The sequence below is a fragment of the Populus alba genome, chromosome 6 (assembly GCF_005239225.2).
Source record: "Populus alba chromosome 6, ASM523922v2, whole genome shotgun sequence".
Lineage (NCBI taxonomy): Eukaryota > Viridiplantae > Streptophyta > Magnoliopsida > Malpighiales > Salicaceae > Populus > Populus alba.
In genome coordinates, this window is record NC_133289.1 from 18381243 (window position 1) to 18399208 (window position 17966).

The 17966-nt window shown below is 30.9% G+C and overlaps 2 protein-coding genes across 2 annotated transcripts; one reads left to right on the forward strand and one right to left on the reverse strand.

The window, feature by feature from the left end:
- Positions 1–5613: 5613 nt before the first annotated feature.
- Positions 5614–7187, reverse strand: LOC118043836 (uncharacterized). The gene is made up of 2 exons (XM_073409774.1): positions 7010–7187; positions 5614–6745 (listed from the first exon to the last, which is right to left on the reverse strand). Exon 2 carries the CDS (start codon positions 6734–6736, stop codon positions 5975–5977), a length of 762 nt encoding a protein of 253 aa, XP_073265875.1. The 5' UTR covers positions 6737–6745; positions 7010–7187; the 3' UTR covers positions 5614–5974.
- A 3383-nt stretch (positions 7188–10570) lies between these two features.
- Positions 10571–15397, forward strand: LOC118043835 (probable E3 ubiquitin-protein ligase BAH1-like). Its single transcript, XM_035051925.2, has 6 exons — positions 10571–11154; positions 11909–12153; positions 12260–12508; positions 12601–12738; positions 14744–14802; positions 14869–15397. The coding sequence occupies exons 1-6, from the start codon at positions 10932–10934 to the stop codon at positions 14972–14974; spliced, it is 1020 nt and encodes a 339-aa protein (XP_034907816.1). The 5' UTR covers positions 10571–10931; the 3' UTR covers positions 14975–15397.
- Positions 15398–17966: the final 2569 nt, after the last annotated feature.

Here is a 17966-nt window from a genome sequence, read left to right on the forward strand (position 1 = left end):
TATTCCGTCGCCCGTGGGCCGTGGCTCGTCATGAACTCACATTCAAAGCGGTGAATCTCGCATTCCTGTTCTGTTTTTATGGTGGTGTTCGATCTCATCGAGTTACTGCAACAAATGCAGAATGATGTCGTGCGGCGGGTTAGCTTGGATTGATGAAGCCCAGCGCTAACTCATAAGCCTTGCTTGCAGTTTGTTGACAGACAATTTCAAAGTATGGTGGGAAGAAGAGAGTTTTTGAGAGCGAAGAAGAGCGAGTGGAATGGATGTTTCTTTATCTCTTTATATCATTGCCCGTGTTGCGCAGTTTGTGTTTTTTTTTTTTTTGATAAAAAAAATATTCAAGCATTGAAAACTTATTTTCTAATAATAAAATAAAATTTATCTTGAACTTAAAATATGATATATATATTAGATGGTATTTTTAAAAAATATTGATGCAGTATTATATTAGAGAACATTTTTTTTTTCAAATATTAACTTGAAAACATATTAGATAGATTTAGGTTAGCTAATAAAATTTGCGAGTCAGATAATGATATCATGATAACCTTATAGAAAATAAATTATAATAAATTAAAAAAGCTAATTTCTAATTAACTCAATATTGTAGGGGTGTAAAAAAAAAAGTAAAAATAACAAAAAAAACTATTAAAGTTAATTTGGATTAACTTACCAAACCTATGACTTAAGTCAAGATATTGGGATAATACTTGAAAAAATCATGAAGCTTAATTTCTAAGTAATTCAATATTAAAAGATGACATTAAAAAATTAATTAAAAAATTTACCTAAAAAAAATAACCAAAGTTAATTTAAATTAATTTGTTAGATTCGTGATCTAAGTCATGAAACTGAAGTAACTTTATGAAAAGCAAATGAAAAAATTGTAAAGTTTATTTTTAACATATTTAATGTTGAAGGTTAAAAAAAAGGACCTAAATCCACGAAACTACTCCAAATAAAATGAATTGAAATGAAATTATGAAGTTCAATTCTCATCAAATCTAATATTGAAGGATGAAATTGAAAAACAAATCTAAATAAACAAAAAAATATATTGAGTTGTTGAAGAGTGAAATTGAAAAAAATAATTAAATTAAAAAGGACCTAAAAAATTAACCTTGTAAACCTGAGTTTACATGCCAAACCTGAGACTCAGATCATGTGATCAAAATTATAAATTTTAATTAAAAAAAATATTTAATTAAAAAAGAATCTAAAAAAATTATTCAAAGTCAACTCGGGTTAATCTCCTAAACTTGCAACCCGAGTCATGAGATCGTGATAATCCTTAAAAAAAAAATAGAAAAAATTACTAAGCCAAGTTTCCAAGCAACTTAATATTGAAGAATGAAATGATAAAAATCAATCAGAACAAGTAGCAAAAGCAATAACCCGAATCAACCTTAGATTAACCTTTTAAATATATGACCTTAATCATGAGATCATGATAAATTCATAAAAAAAAAAAATAAAAAAAAAATTATGAAACCCGTTTTCAACATATCTAATGTAAACTTAAACTATGAGGTTGATATATAACCCAATATAAAGAATACAAAAAATTGAAGCATAATTCCCAAAAACAACTTAATATTGAAAGAAAAAATTGAAAAAATAAATTGGGTTGTTGTTGGGTAAAATTAAAGAAAAAACAACTAAACAAAAAAGAAAAAAAAACATAAAACACTATTCCAGTAAATAATATTTTATAAATATGGCTACAATGATTTATCCAAACTTTTTTTAACATAGTTATTAAATCTAACTTGAGGGTTGGCTCAACCAAGGAGTCAAGTTCCGGGCTACACAGGTTAACCTGGGTTAACTCAAAAAAATAAAATAAAAAATTGTTTGAGGTTTTCATATTCCACATGGAAAAGTTTTGAAATAATGCATATGGATGTTGACTAAAAGAAAAAAAGTGAAGTGCATTCTATTTATCCCAGATTAAAAAGTTAATAAATAATTCATATGGATGTAGGTTATAAAAAGAAATGCGAAGTGTAGTATACTTATCTCTTATTGTAAACTTAAGAAACCATCTATGTATAATTACACTATATATATTTATCCTACATTGAGAAATTTAGAAACAATCCATGTGAAAGTAATATGAAGTTGTATATAGTTATTTCATATCAAAAAATTAAAAAAACAATTCATATAAATACAAGCTATAAAAAAATAATATGAAGTGTCATATTATTACCTCACATCGAGAAATTAAAAAATAATTGAATGTGGTCGTATATAATTATCACATAGTAAGAAATGAAGAAACAATGTGTGGATATAAGCTATATATAAAAAATATGAAGTTTACTATAATATAATTATCCTATATTAAAAAGTGAAACAATTCAAGTGAATATAAACTATATATAGTCACCACACATTAAAAAAATAAAAAATAATGCATGTGAATGTAAACTATAAAAAAAATATGAAGTATAATATAGTTATTTCATATTAAAAAAGTAAAACAATTCAAGAGAATATAAATTATATATAGTCATCACACATCAAAAAGTTAAGAAAAAATTATATGAATATAGGCTATAAAAAAATAAGGGAAGTAAAGTATTTATAAATTAATTTTATATTTTTTTAAAGTTATTAAAAAATATAAAAAAAAATCAGGTTTCACATAAATTATACCAAGTCATCTTGAGTTTCAAGTTGACTTAACAGAAAGTTTCACAAGGCCAAATGTAAGCTTAGATTTTTGTAATTTAAAACCTGATCAAGATCTCAAGTAACTTAATCCCAAATCAACCCGTAAAACTAAGCTTTCATGAATATGCTTTTAATGTTTTGTTAATATCAGTTCAAGCAAAAGTTTCGACGTTTAATATGTTCCAAACTCGGAATTAAAAACATCTTCCCATTGGAACAATTCTCACATATACCTGAAAGTTCTTTTATTTTAGGTAAATATTTTAATTAAATGTCACTCATCTTATTATTATTTTTTAATACTTCAACAACATCATTCATTCAAGAAATAGACGCAACATTTGACCTTTCACCAGAATCTGCGCGAGCATTTTAAAGGAGCTTAAAATTCATGGTGTACAGATTGAAGACAGACAGACGAGAGACACTCCAGCCGTAGATCCAGAGCCGTATACTTGCCTCATCCACACCAGATCACTGCCTAGAAACAACCATAACTGTTTGATCTAAAACGTCCCATCATCTCAACCGTTCCCTGTAAGAAAGTTCACAGATCTACAATAGGAGCATCACACTTGATCACTAACTCAAGAAATCAGGACCGTAATCTAATTTCAGATTGATCAGATATAGATCGTCGGATTAGATCAGAAGCGATCTAGACCGTCTAAAAGAAGTAAGCTCACAGAACCTTTTATAAGGTTGCCTACACCGGATTCTAGTCCTCTCACCGAGAGCTACCACATTCTTACCCTTTTTCCCGAATTTTCGCCGCAAAATTCCAGTCCCTCCAACAGTGGCTGCGCGTAGGCTACACCCGCAATCAGGGGTATTTTTGAAATTTCCAATGAAATTTAAGAGTATTTCGGTATTTTTACTGGCCAGTAGTATTCAGGACTTCTAAGAGCATTTTTAATTTTTATTACATGTATTTTGCATTTTATAAAATATCCTAAATAATAATAATAATAATAAAAAAAACAACGCGTATCCAATGCTTGAATTTTCCATGCAAAAAGTCAAGGGATAAAATCTACTAGTTTTGAAAAAAAAAATTAAAAAAACAAATAAAAAAAGATTTTGGACCAGATAAAAAAAAAGAGATGTAAGAAGAGAACATGACTAGATTTGATTGCAAAGAGGTTTTCTCCATTGACAATGTTGGGTGTAAGAGGACCAAAAGGTAGATTGAATCAGACTTTATCAATTATTGGAAAAATCAACATAAACAAAGTTTTTACCTTATACTTTTCTTCCTTATTCTATAGATTTTGGTTTGTAATTATATGATTATAAGATAAATATTATTGTTAAGGCTTCAATGTAGCCTCTGATTGACATTCTTGAATTTTTTATTTATGTTATTAAAGTATTTAGTTTTTTATTGTTTTATTAATGTGGGTGTCTAGATCAGTTTGCACGCACATCAACTAATCTCACGGACTTTGAAGTTAACAACTATGTAAATTTATAGTGATCCTGAGATTTGTAAAACTCTAACTGGTGACTAGATATTAAAGTATTTATAAATCCTTGATATGTTGAGTATGCATAATTGTATATAATAACTTTAAATGATTGATTACTATTTGAATAGATTGTTGTTCATGTTGATATGAGAGATTATGCATGTTATTTGCTTATGCATGCCATGAAAAAAAAAATCCCAAAAAGATTTGTGTGGTTCTTTTGAAATATAATAGAAATTAATGTGTTTATGCTCTTTTAAACTTATATAAAAATATCATACGTTATTGTATGTAGGTAATTTTAATTTTACTTGAGATAAAGTCTTTGATAAATTAAAATATTTCATTTTCAATTTAGATGATAAAGACTCAGTAATATATTTTAGGAATCAATTTAGCTTGGTTATGTAAATAGAAAACCTTATTATCTTGTCCTTCAGTAAATTTATTTTATTATTGTGCTTTTGCTTGATTTCTATTTGGTAATTTGCTGATTTTCTTACACATTCATCTATTTCATTTTTCAAATGATTTAGGATTAAAATAATTTTAATAGCTAATATATAGAAGGTTCATTTGGGAATAATAATCTTACATACATTATATTACATCAAACGATTAGTATACTTGTTATCTAAAAATATATATACAAAAACAAAATTGGATTAGGCAAACTCCATCTAGAGTTCTGCTCTTCTGATTGGAGTTGATATCGCTACCATCTCCTAGATAATATCATTGAGGTTCAACCCCATGTTATATCCAATATGATGTAGTCGCATCATATCAGATATTTCCTTAACTTATTTTTGTTTTTTAAATAGACATAAGAAGAAAAAAGAAATTCTATATGAAAATATTCTTAAAGAGTTTTATTTTAACTCTCCTCTTTGTATCTGTCTTTTTCTTCAAGGTGAGGCCAGTAAATAACTAATAGAATACACTAATTACCATAAAATTTTCGATTTGTAATGCCAAAAAAACTCAGGGAAGGGGGGGGGGGGGGGCAAGAACTAATGCTCAGACCCAGCATAAGGTTATTAGATTGTATGCATACAATCTTGAAACTTTTATGCAGCACGTTAGAATTCAGTTCAATTCACTCCTCACCATGATCCCTTATACAGCAAAAAACGATTCTCAATTCCAAACACCTTATCTGGAGGAAATTTGATCCTACAGCTTTTGGAACCTTGCAAAGTGACTTTGCCGACTATTGCTTACGCCTACAATAATATAACGAGAGGATAACTATACTGGAGATGCATCGCTGACAAATATCATACCGTGTTCAGTCCACTGGGGAGGGCATGACATGAACCCTACCGAGTTAAGTCTACACTCTAACACTAGTGGATAAGACTTGGGAGATGCAGAACAAATGAATTGGTTAGCAGCTCAGCCAATAAATAAGACTCTGCTTGTGAGTTATGTATTGCTTAGGCTGCCCAAAACATTTTAGAAGTAGTTTAAAAGAAATGGGAATTCATCATCAAGCATGCAGAAGAGTAACTATCAGGAGCTCCGAATCTTTGGGAAATGCACACCCTATTTCACCCTGAACAAATCGACCATGTCTTTTCAGTAGAAAACTGGATGTGTTCTTGATTTGAATCAATCTATATTACAAAATCCCCACACTAATTCTACACAACATGCAAATCCATAACGAGTAGACAGCACTGTAAATTATCTAGCATGGTTATATCTAATTGTCATGAAACAAGACCTACCTCCAACTTACAACTTCAATCACTCACAAAAAGATGGCATATGTACCTGGATGGCTCAAAGCACCCCTCCTCTTTGGCTGACTTGTTAACATTTTAGTGAGCTCCGAAACAGTGTGGCTGACAAATGCAGTCGATAGCATGGATCAGCTTTCTCCGAGGGCCCACCGCATCCGCACCCATATCCTTCAGCTTCTTCATGCTTAGATTCACCAGCTGAAACTTACTGAAACTCTTCTCTTGAAAAATCCTCACAAACTGCCGCAACCCAATTGATGCTAACCACCTGCTCAATCCACCAGCCTTTTGAAGCTTCTTCTCAAGAAGTGATGCCCTTAGCCTCTGATTTAGCAACATCTCACCATCAAGGAAACTACCTGGCCCAAGCAAAAGTCTTGACCGCTTGATTGTTTTGGATATGTTTGACACTCCAGGCGCATCAATAGACCTAAAAGTATCAGCTAGGTTTGGCTTTCTCGATTCCATGGTTACATTCAGTCTACGTAGACTGTGTAAAGCTGAAAAGTGGTGTGCAGGAGGAGTTGCTGTGGCAGTAATAGGATCACCACCTCTATTAGGAGACATTGGTGCGAGTTTCTCCAGTTCATCAACTAAAGAAATCCTCCTAGTATTAGTAGTAGCCTCAATCAGAACAGTCGATTTATGATTGACTGCTTTCACCGGCACAGCTGCATCTGGCTTGCTTGGTCCTGGGTCTAGCATCCTCCCAACAGGAAGGGGAGGCACCAGAATGGTGACTCTCTGCTTTTTGACTATAACCCAACCATCTTCTCCATCAGAATCATTCTTTTTGCTTGCAGGCTTCGCTGCTACATGTCTTTGCTTTGGTTTTCCCATGAATTCAGCCTGGAAGTGGAACCCTATTAGAAATGATAGAAACTACAAACAAGAATTATTCTTTCCTAAACAAAATCACATTAAATTCCTTATAAAAAGAAGCAATGTTCCGGTTTTAATTATCTATCTGGAAGAGCCAAGAAACCTAAAATAAGCTCCTTGATTCTTCATACCGAATATCTAAAATAAAATAATAATAAAAATCATATTGAACGACAGAAGGACAGATGAAGTAACCCCAGGAAATAGAAGGGCTGCTGCAATCTGACTAACCGATCGATTAATTCGTATCCGCGAAGAACCAAGCAAGAAATGCCCTGATCTGGGGAGGAGCTTGAGCTTGAGCTTCGATTGATTTTCATCATCATCATCATCATATATATAGAAACATAATGAAAGTTCCAAAATAAAATGTAAAAGATCCAATCCAAATTGTGCTACTCCCGGGCCTAGAGTATGATGTTAACAAGGCTAGGCCCATTTTTACTTTTGAAAAGTCTTCAGTCTCTGTAATTTATCACAATTAACCAATTGATTAGTTTCCTGTGGTATTGGAAATAATTCAAATTAACAAAAACAAATTTTTCTAAGAGCGTTTATATATTTTTGGATTGTCATTGTTGAAAATGGGCCTTGGCCCATTGACCCATTTTGGCTTATATGAGGCCACCGACTTTCTTTTCTTCTTCATTTTAAAATCACTAGTGCGTTCCTTCGCTCCTCATAAATTTTAATTTTCTAACATTTAAATATACATTATTATACATAGAACTAATTCTCCTCATGTTTTATTATCCATGTAAACACTGTAATCCACGATACAATAATCATAATTCTACCCTTTAAAAACCAAATGATTGAACACACAATCAGGAGGTGAAATAGTATTTTCACTTTATTGCACAGTATAATTACGTTCATATTTTTGAAAAAAACAACAAGTTAATATCTAAAGGGTGTTTTTTTAATTTTTACATTTTTTATATAGTTCAACTATCTAATGTACATTGGGGTTAACTTTTTATTTTTCTAAGGTGAAGGCGAATTTTTGGGTTTTTAGCATCGGGTTTTTTGTTTTGTAATTAATGTATGAGATCAAGGGTATTCTAGGCTTTTTATAAATAAAAAGAATAGCTGGCATGTGCAAATCAAATGCCATGAAGTCGGAAGTGCCATCGTTTTTTGGACGGTGCATGCGATGCTTCTCGGTGATTGTTGGTGCCATTCTAAGGTGGTGTTTGAAGCATCGCGCCACCCTCTATATGGTGGACGAATACGTGTCAGTCGTCAGAACACGATAGAACTCTTATGATTCTTATTTTTTTTGTTTTTTTTGTTTTTTTTTATTTTATCCTTAATCATTTGACTTTAGTATCTTTTTTTGTTGAATTTAATCCTCATTTTATTTTTTAGTTCTCTTATTGATTTTTTTTTTGGGCAATTTCATCTCTCATTGTTTAATTTCATTAAATTTTCATATCATATTTAATACTTATTTTTTATCATGATTTTAAAACTCAACACAAGGGTTCACCTCCGTTATGTTTTGAGTCACGAGTTGGGTTGAATGATTGGAGTTACAGGGGTCAATCAGATTTTTTATTGTGCAGGAAGTAAAAAAACATTATTTTGATAAAAATAAAAATATATCAACTAGTTTTGACGTGATTTTCTCTTATCTAATCTTTTGATTTTTTATTCAGCTAAAAAGTAAAAAGAATTTTATTTTGATAAAAAATAATAATTGAGAAAAAACTCAACAGACTTTAACTTGTATTCCCCTTTCTAATTGTGTCATTGATCAACCAAAGATCTTGACCTCATCAAGCCAGGTCATTTCTCCCTTTATTTTTTGGGATTTAACTCGGCTTAGGCATCAAGTTACAAGGTTCACAAGTTAACTTGCTTGGTTAACTCGAGTTTTAGAATAGAATTTTTTTTAATGTCTTTTTTTTAGATTAATGTCTTTTTTTCAATTTCATCCTTTGATATTTAGTTTATTGAGATTTTTGTGCTGTTATTTTTTTAAATTTTTTTATACTCTTTAACTAATTCAAGTGAAAGATACAATGTATTTGATGAATCCACACTAAAAAATTACACCGTTTGAAGATGTCCACTTTTTAAGATTATTTTTCTTGGTGACAATACCTCACCAATGCCAAGAGTTTATCCAAACTCTCAGGTGCTTACAATTATGATTTGCTTACAATAAGATTTATTTTTTTAAAGATTAGATTATATAATTGAAAATTATAATCTCTATAGCTCACTCAATAGCTTTTAAGATGATTAAAGGTGTGTAAGTGTAATGAGTGTGAGATTTTATACTCTTGTGCTAAAATATAAAGATTTAATTTAGCAAAACTTAAAGTATGTTAGGATTGATGATTTCTGATTGGTTTTTCTTTTAGAATAGATTCTATATCATTTATATTCACAATCTCTCATTAATTTTGCATAAAAGAGAGTTCTATATATGTTTCCAAAAGAAACCTGTCATTTATAGCAGTTAGAATGCCTTCGATGCTAAAGCGGTCGATTGATTCAAATGACCATATAATTTGATCGACCGGTCCCTGTGAAATTCGCAAGTATTCATCACGAATGAACAACGAACGACAAATTCAGCTTAAAAAACAGTTTTGACAGTTTCAAACCTGGTGAAACTTTAACCAATTAAATGTATATCAATACTATTTATGCATGCAATGTGAAGTGTGTAAATTTATTTTAGTTTGCTATTGAGTACGATATAAAAAGTTAACAATAAGTTCTAAAATAAATCCTTAATAGCTAAGTCTTCACTTGCTTTGCATCTCGAACTTGTTGATGGATTTCTTCATTTAATTCCATATGCTTGTTGATATGATCTTATAAAAAACATGTTTAAATTTAATCTCATTCAAGCATATCATTAGTCAAATTTTCATTTAATTATTATCATCAAAATAAAAGATATTATAAATATTTATATATGACCTATAGGTTAACATGAACCATCTATATTAACAACCCAATCTTATATGACTAAATCATAGTAGCCACACCTACAAAACACTATTAATTGTAATTGTGTTTTGTGTTTTTTTTTAATTGTTTTTTTCAATTTAACCTTTCAAAAATATTTTTTTTATATATATAATTTTATCCTTCAATATTAGATTGTTGTGAAAATTATACTTTATAATTTTATCATTTACTGAGTTATATAGTGGTCTTATGAATTTAGTTTTTTTTTTCTCAATTTTAAGTTCAACATTAGATATGTTAGAAGCATAGCTTCATGATTTTTTTTATATTTATTTTCTATGAATTTATTTTAATCTCATTATCTATGTCACAAGTTTAACAAGTTAACCTAAATTGACTCGAGTTGTTTTATCTTAATATTTTTTTTAATTGATTTTTTTTATTTCATTATTCAACACTGAGTTAGTTGAAAATTAATTTTATAGTTTTTTTATTTATTTATTTTTTACATGATTATTTCGATTTCATGACTCGGGTCATAAGTTTGATAAATTGATCAAGATTAACTTTATTTATTTTTTTAATTAGGCTTTATAATTTTTATAATTTTACTTTTTATTAAATTATCTTTTCTTATGTTTCGGATTATAAGTGAATTAGAGTTTTTCGGTTCATTTTTTTTTAAATATATTTTAACCTGATTCTGTTTTTTTAAATGAAATAGCATCCAGTGATTTAAAAGAATCTTTATGACATTGATTTCGAAAAATGATTTCATTGATTAATGTAAATAAATTCAAGTTGATGAAATAAAATAATAAAAGATTGAATTTCATGTATCAGAGGAGGGAAAATATGGGAGAAGGATGCGCTAAAAGCCTTTCTCTAAAAAGGGATCATCACTGCTACGGTGCAGAAGAAGACCCAGTTCCAGCAGTAGGGTGGGATGGGGTGTGTGATGGATCACAGCATTTCATAAATAAATGCACTTGGTGTTTGACTTTGCTAGTTTTGGTCAAACCGTAACTCCTGAAAAACTGTGCAACGTGTCATCGATCTAGCCGGCAAACTCTTCAAAACCATCGGATTACACGCGACGCCACAGGGGTCTTTCTTTACAAGGATGGAAGGAAGGAAGGGATTTCTTTCAGCCTTTCAATAAGGTCAAAGCACCACAGAGAGAAAAGGAATCCCTTTCCAAATTCCAAAAAACTCTTTAGAAATGAAGTTTGGAGACACGTTCATGCAGTATTTGCAAGGAGATCAAACAGGGAATTTGGTTAAATGTGCTCATGTTGAGTACAAAATACTCAAAAAAGTCTTAAAAAATTGCAGAAGCCAAGGTTCCTCATCCGCTTCTTGCAAAAACGAGCAGCAAAAGGACGAAGGAAATAATGAATTAAGTTCCGGGCTGTCTCAATTCTGCCATTGTGAATCTTGCCCTTGTAAGTTTCCTTTTTCCTCTCATGTTTTTGTTAGAAAGCTGTAAACTTGATATGGGATTCCTGTCCTATTTGAAAACTTTTGGATGTCAGTTGTCGGCTGATTATTTTTTTTTCTGCTCAGTTTTGGTGCACCGAGATTAAGGCTGATTATGGTTCTCGTAAATATTAGATTAGCTGAGGTAGTGGGTGATTGTTAGTTGCCTAGTTTTGTTTGTAAAGTCATTTGATTTTGTCCCAGAAGTGAAGAGTTGGACTGAGATATTCTTGCTCATCTTGAGGATAGGAGTTATGAGAAGGGTAGGTGAAAAAGAAATTATGGCAATGAAATGAACTGTGACAATGATCGGGAAGTAATTAACTGTTTATAAATTGATTTTACGTTTCTAAGATGGATGTAATAATGTTTTGAATTGGTTTTGTGGTAGTTCAAAGTGTCAGCTGCGGTAGTTGACTGAAAGTAGTTGGAGTATTTTCAAGAGATTTCATATGCGTTTTTGTCCTGTTTTGATTTGACGCGCTTTTGGTTAGCTATTCATGTCTTATGATTTATGATAAATGTAATGATCCATATTGGCTTCTGGAAAGTTTTGTATATAAAATATTTTAGTTTGAATATTTGTGACAATTCACAATATAGGTTATCAAATCAACTTACTTTTACAGCCTCAAATTAGAACAGAATAATTTGAGGGCTGAATGTTTGTAATGGGGTTTATATCTTTGTTATAATTAAATATCTTTTTTAATTTTGTAGTGTGCGATCAAATTTTCTTTTCAGAATTGATGAGGGAAGCTTCACATATAGCTGGATGCTTTAGTTCTAGAGTTAGACATCTCCTCCATCTTCATGTTGCCAGGGGAATCCAAAGATACAAACTGCGTCTACGTCAATGTTTCAAAAATGATCAGCAGACCATGGCTGAAGAAGGGCGTATGCTGATTGAATATGTTATCATGAACGCAATTGCTATTCGTAAAATTCTAAAGAAATACGATAAAGTCTGCACCAATTCAGTCCATTTTTATCTTTTGATCTTTTTATTAGGTTTATGTTATCTTACATCAAAGACAAAACTTACAGAGATTTTCTGAACTTCAATTTTAGGTGCATTGCTCTGTTAATGGGAACAATTTCAAATCCAAGATGCAGGCTGAACATATAGAGCTTTTGCAATCGCCTTGGCTGATAGAGTTGGGAGCCTTTTATTTGAATTTTGATGGAATAGATGGAGGAGAGTTTAGTGAGTTTTGCAGTCAGTTTTCCTGTGATCTCAATGGTACAGAACCTGTTATGACACTGACACTTCCAAACTCTATGAAATTAGAATACAGTCTGACATGTGCCATTTGCTTGGTAAGACATCATTTCTGGTACATTCCAAAGGAACAAAAAAAAGAAGAAGATTAACATTTTTTTTTGTTGGTCATATCATCATCATCTCTCAGGAGACAGTTTTTAATCCGTATGCTTTGAGTTGCGGTCATCTTTTCTGCAAGTTGTGTGCTTGCTCAGCTGCTTTTGTGCTGATGTTTGAAGGCCTTAAAACTGCAAGTTCAAATGCAAAGTGCCCCAACTGTAGAGAGGTTTGTATGTCTTTAAAGCAATTTGAGGTTTATAATTTTCTGCACTAGACCACCTTATGTGTATCTGTTGTATAATTGCTTTTGTGCGTATTTGCACATGTGTCAACGCATATTTATATGTTTGAATTAGAAAGTGATTTGCATGGGTATATATGTGCTCCTAGAGAAATGGATTTCATTTACTCAGAAAAGGAAATACCATCCAGTACTCTGCCTGACTTGCACAGGATTTATGTCAACTAGCTGTCTCGATGGTTAATATGGCATTCAACCTGTTCTGGATCAGTTATTTATCCACATGAATTCCAAAAGTTTTAACTGGTAGTAAACAATTGATGAGTTTAGGAGAGGAAGGGAGGAGGAAAAAAAATTTAAATGTTTAAATCCGCTACAAAGGAAAGGAGACTATAAATGGACACAAGGGAGCCAATCTCAACCTAAAGACCATTAAAGAGAATTCATTCAAAATATAACATGACATGATATGACATCCACACCACAAGACTCCTAACATAGCCTTGTATAGTTTTCTGGTAATCAAAGACTTCTATTTCCCAGACCTCTTGAAACCAATAATTTCATATACTTCTTAAGATCCTAGTTTCAAAGCTCTGATTCATTTATTCCCAAAACATAAATAGCTGAATTAATTCCGGTTTTGAAAGACACTACCTTATCCACTACATCAGCAATGTGAGCAATTCACAATACATGTCTGGTCCAACATGCCTAGAGGAAATGAGCATCTATCTAAATGGAATATGAAAACCACGTGTTTTGCATTTAAGTATGTGTTTGGCTTTCTGGTTGACTTTGCAAAATGTAGATCATGAGTCATAAAGCTGGTTTCTGACCCTTTCAAAACCTAATTTTGAAACCTCGATACACTTAAACACAATAGTATGGCTTAAGCAACTCAGTGTTGCTTTCTCAATCCTGTCAGAGCCTTAGAAAGAGTCATTCTTTTTCTCATCTTTGAGTCCAAAACAATGTATTTTTTTTTCTTTAAATGGAAAGTTGCAATGCTGTTACTTAAGAGTTTTTAAAATACTTTCCTCGTCATATGATCTTGTTGACATCTGTTGTTTTGCATGATTGTCTCTCCTATTGGAAAATGAAAAGATGCATTGTTTGTTATTGAATTGGTACCCTTCTGAGATGTGCTGTTGCTCAAGGCTGTGTTGGGTTCTGGGTTGGCAGTAATGTCACCACCAGTTCCCTCCGTTGACCACTTACCAATACCATTTAATGCTCTTCCTTTTTTTATTTCTTAAGAGTACAACCACACCCAAGGATTAGATGATTGAGAGAAATGACTATGTATTTATCTTTTAATCAGTCTTATGGTGTATATTATTCCTGTTGTTGTTCTTATACTGATCGGATATGAATACTCTTATGCCATCCCCTTACTGAGCTGCCTTTATGTGCATAACTTCTTATAATGTCTCAAGCATCAGCATGCATGATTTCAGATAATCATGCCATGCTACTATCAATTGATGTTCATCCTTCCCCCACCAATACATAGTCTCAGGATTTGAACACTGTATAAAAGTACTAGTCTAGCATACTCTTTGCTGATAAAACAATTTATGTGCAAAACTAGGTACATGATGATGAAATCATTACAAATTTGTTATCCTTTGTCACTAGAATACAATACTGTGTTTTGATCTTGGTGGGAAAAATGATGATATTTTGATAATTTAGTTTTCAATGGTAACGTGGATTATTCTAGCTAGTGCAATAACGGAAGGCCATACTTTTCAGGGAGCTGTTTGAGTCTGACAAAATATCTTTCTTTTCAAACATTTATGTTTCTGGTATATGAGATTTAACTAATCAACTTGAAGAGATCTGGTGTTTTAATTTATTGAAGTGAACACTGCTTAACAAAGGTAGCATGCCTGTTTGCTGTCTACGTTGTTTGAAGGATATATTTCTAAAGAAATGGATATTCTGGCATTTAATTGATCTCAAGTCTGTTCACTATCATGTGCAGGCCGGAGTATACACTAATGCAGTGCACATGTTGGAACTTGATCTGCTACAGAAAAGAAGGTGAAGAAATTAAAATTCCATTCTCCTGTTTAAAATTGACAATTTCTGATTATTAAAATCTTTCAGGTGCAATGAGTACTGGAAGGAGAGGATGGCTGCTGAACATGCCGAGGACGTAAAGCAAACCAGGGAGTATTGGGATTCACGGACCAAATATGCCATTGGGTACTGATTGGATCATAATATTTTTAAAGACAATGGTTAAATGGAGGGAGCATTTTGAAGCAGACTTCAAGTGGTTTCAACTTAAAGCTCGCATGGTTGAGCCCAGAGTTGCTTGAGATGAGAATCATAATTCAAGATTACCAAGTGCAAGCTGTGGATTTCTTGGTGGTTTTGAGTTCGATCAATTCAAGATCATTATTACCTCTGTGTAGTTCCAAATTACAAAGCCCTTTTGTTCCCTGTTTGGTTGTTCTTGAAGAAAGGAAGGAAAATCAGCAAAAGAATCCAGTAGTTTTTGGTAGAAGAGGGTTTTGGTCAGCACCAAGTAATATCTATGTATTTACCTTGATTTATTCTATGAATCTTGATGTACCACTCCTCAACTCCTTGCATGTTTCAGTTCGAACAACTTCTCGTTTCATCGTTTAAATGTTTTTCCATTCCATTTCTTGATTACACTTCTATTCTGAGTAAATTCTGAGTTGAATAGATTGTAAACTCACAGCCTAGCACAACACGGAAGCCACGCCACCGCTCGACGCAACAGGTCAAACTGGGCTAAAATCAGCTCTCTTTCCCCCCCTGATAAGAGACCTTCTATTTGTGCATTCTTCCATTCGCATGCTTCAAAACCACCATGATCAGCAGCTTCTTTCAGTACTTATCATATGTGTGCAAAGTCTAGTTCAGATTCAAGCCCTTCACCTTTGGAGTTTGGACAGGTGATGTGAAAGAGATTTGCTCGTGGCAGATCCATGATTGCATGAAGATAAAGAGTCCGAAGTTTCAATGAGTTGCATAGCAAAACAATGCCGCCTCCTTCCATGTTACTACTGTATTTTAAATGAAAACGTCTCTCCTTCAATGTGTTTTAAAGAACGTGCCGTGATAATAAAGAGTCGGAGATCTGCATAATATGCAGTTCTTGAATTTGAGTTAAAGTGTATATTTTTTATAAAAACCTGAAACAGTTAAGATTGTACTCACTTATCTATATTTATAAAATGTATTTTTTAGAAAGAGAGGTTTTCTCGAATTAAAAAAAAAAAAAAAAAAAAAGTCTCTCCTTCCATGTGACTCCTGTGTCTACAACTATAAGCTTAGATAATGGAGCCTGACGGGTACTCTTGCACAAATTTTCCATCTTTCTATTCTTGGTTTTCTAAAAGTAGGGTGAGATAACTCTCAACTACTTAATGTTTTTTAAAGTAATTTTAATTTAAAAATATATTAAAATAATATTTATTTATTTTTTAAAAAATATTTTTAACATCAATGCATTAAAAAAATATAAAAATACAAAAATATAATTTTAAACCTAAAAAAATCAAAATTTATTGGATTTTGATATTAACTAAATCGTATTATAAAAAATAACAATCTTTTTTAATTCTTTTTTTATTAGACAAGTCACTTCTACCTTATACATTAAAATAATAATAATAATAACGCCTTAACATTTGAATTCAAAAGCTAAAGGAAAAAACAGTTTTTATTAATCACCAAATCAATCTCTTGAGATTATAAAATTACAAATGAATGTTATTTTGCTTTAATAATTTTTCTAGCTACATAATTATAATTATAAAAAGGCATTTGACATTTTAATGGTATTATTTGAAAAAAAAAAGTTAAAAGAGATCGGCAATTTACTACTATGCACAAATCGAACATTTATGGTGTGTTTGTTTTTGAAAAGTGATTTTTGAGATATCACTTTTAAAATTTTTCTGTATTTATTTGTCATTAAAAAAGTTAATTAACGAAAAATACTTTCCGATCAACGGGAAACACTTTCAATTAAAAAGAAAATTTGGTTTGTTTTCAGGAAAATGTTTTCTTTTTATTTTAGGCGGAAAACACTTTCTAAAAGTTGTGAAAAATTTAAAAATATCATATTATTTGCTGATTATATTAAATTTGATCCTCAAACTTTTAATTACTATATATTTTATTATTATTTTTTATGAGATCATCTTTATTTCATGACTCACGTCATAAGTGAAAATGTTTGCCTGGATTGATATCGATTTTTATTTTTAATTTTTATATATATTTATTTTTTATTTTAGCATTTGATTTTGAGCTCATTATATATATATATATATATATATATATATATATATATATTGACTTGTTATAAAAATATCTTGACTTTATTGTTCAGATTATGAGGTTATAATAATTGAGACTTTTTATTTTCATTTTTCAATTTATTTTCGTCTCTATCCTTTGGTATTAAGTAATATTCTAAAATATATGGAGAAAGCATTGTAGCTTTCCCACGCCTTCTATGCATTAGTGAATGAAAGTTTTTTGTTTTCCCCACGCCTTTCACTTTACTCATTATTAATATATTATATTATTAATATAATAATAATAATAATAGTTATATTATATTATTTAATTGTCTTTGTTTTTTGTTTTTAATTTTTTTTGTTTTTTTAATGAATTTTTTGTTTGATTTAGTTTGTTAATGTTAATTATTTTTTTTTAGTTATCAAACTTTCATGATACGGATCCCGGGTTTTGCGGATTAACCTAATTTGACAAGTTAACATGGATTTTTTTTTTCTTTTTAATTAATTTTTTTCGTTTAGTTTAGTTTGTTGATGTTAAATTTCTTTCTATTTAATTATCAGACTTTTATGACATGTATCCTCTTGACGGGTTAACGGTTTAATCCAGTTAATTCTAGGTAAACCCATCAATTTTTTTTTTCTATTTAGTTATTAAACTTTCATGACGCGAATTCCAGGTTTGATGGGTTAAATCAGTTAATTTAGATTTTTTTCTTTTTTTTCATTAGTTTTTTTCTTTCTGTTAGTTTTTTTTTCTTTATTTTTTTTCTTTTTAATTAATCTATTTAATTATCACACTTTTATTACACGACCTTGCAGCCATACCTATATCCAAGGCTATTGAATCTGGTATTGTAGCCACACCCACTTAAACTTGGGTCATGCAAGTTTAATATTATTATTAATATTATAAATATT

Coding starts and splice junctions, on each gene's coding strand:
- LOC118043836 (XM_073409774.1), bottom strand. CDS start 6,736: ATGGGAAAACCAAAGCAAAGACATGTAGCAGCGAAGCCTGCAAGCAAA.
- LOC118043835 (XM_035051925.2), top strand. CDS start 10,932: ATGAAGTTTGGAGACACGTTCATGCAGTATTTGCAAGGAGATCAAACA. Junction 11,155..11,908: donor CCATTGTGAATCTTGCCCTT/GTAAGTTTCCTT, acceptor TTAATTTTGTAG/TGTGCGATCAAATTTTCTTT. Junction 12,739..14,743: donor AGTGCCCCAACTGTAGAGAG/GTTTGTATGTCT, acceptor TATCATGTGCAG/GCCGGAGTATACACTAATGC.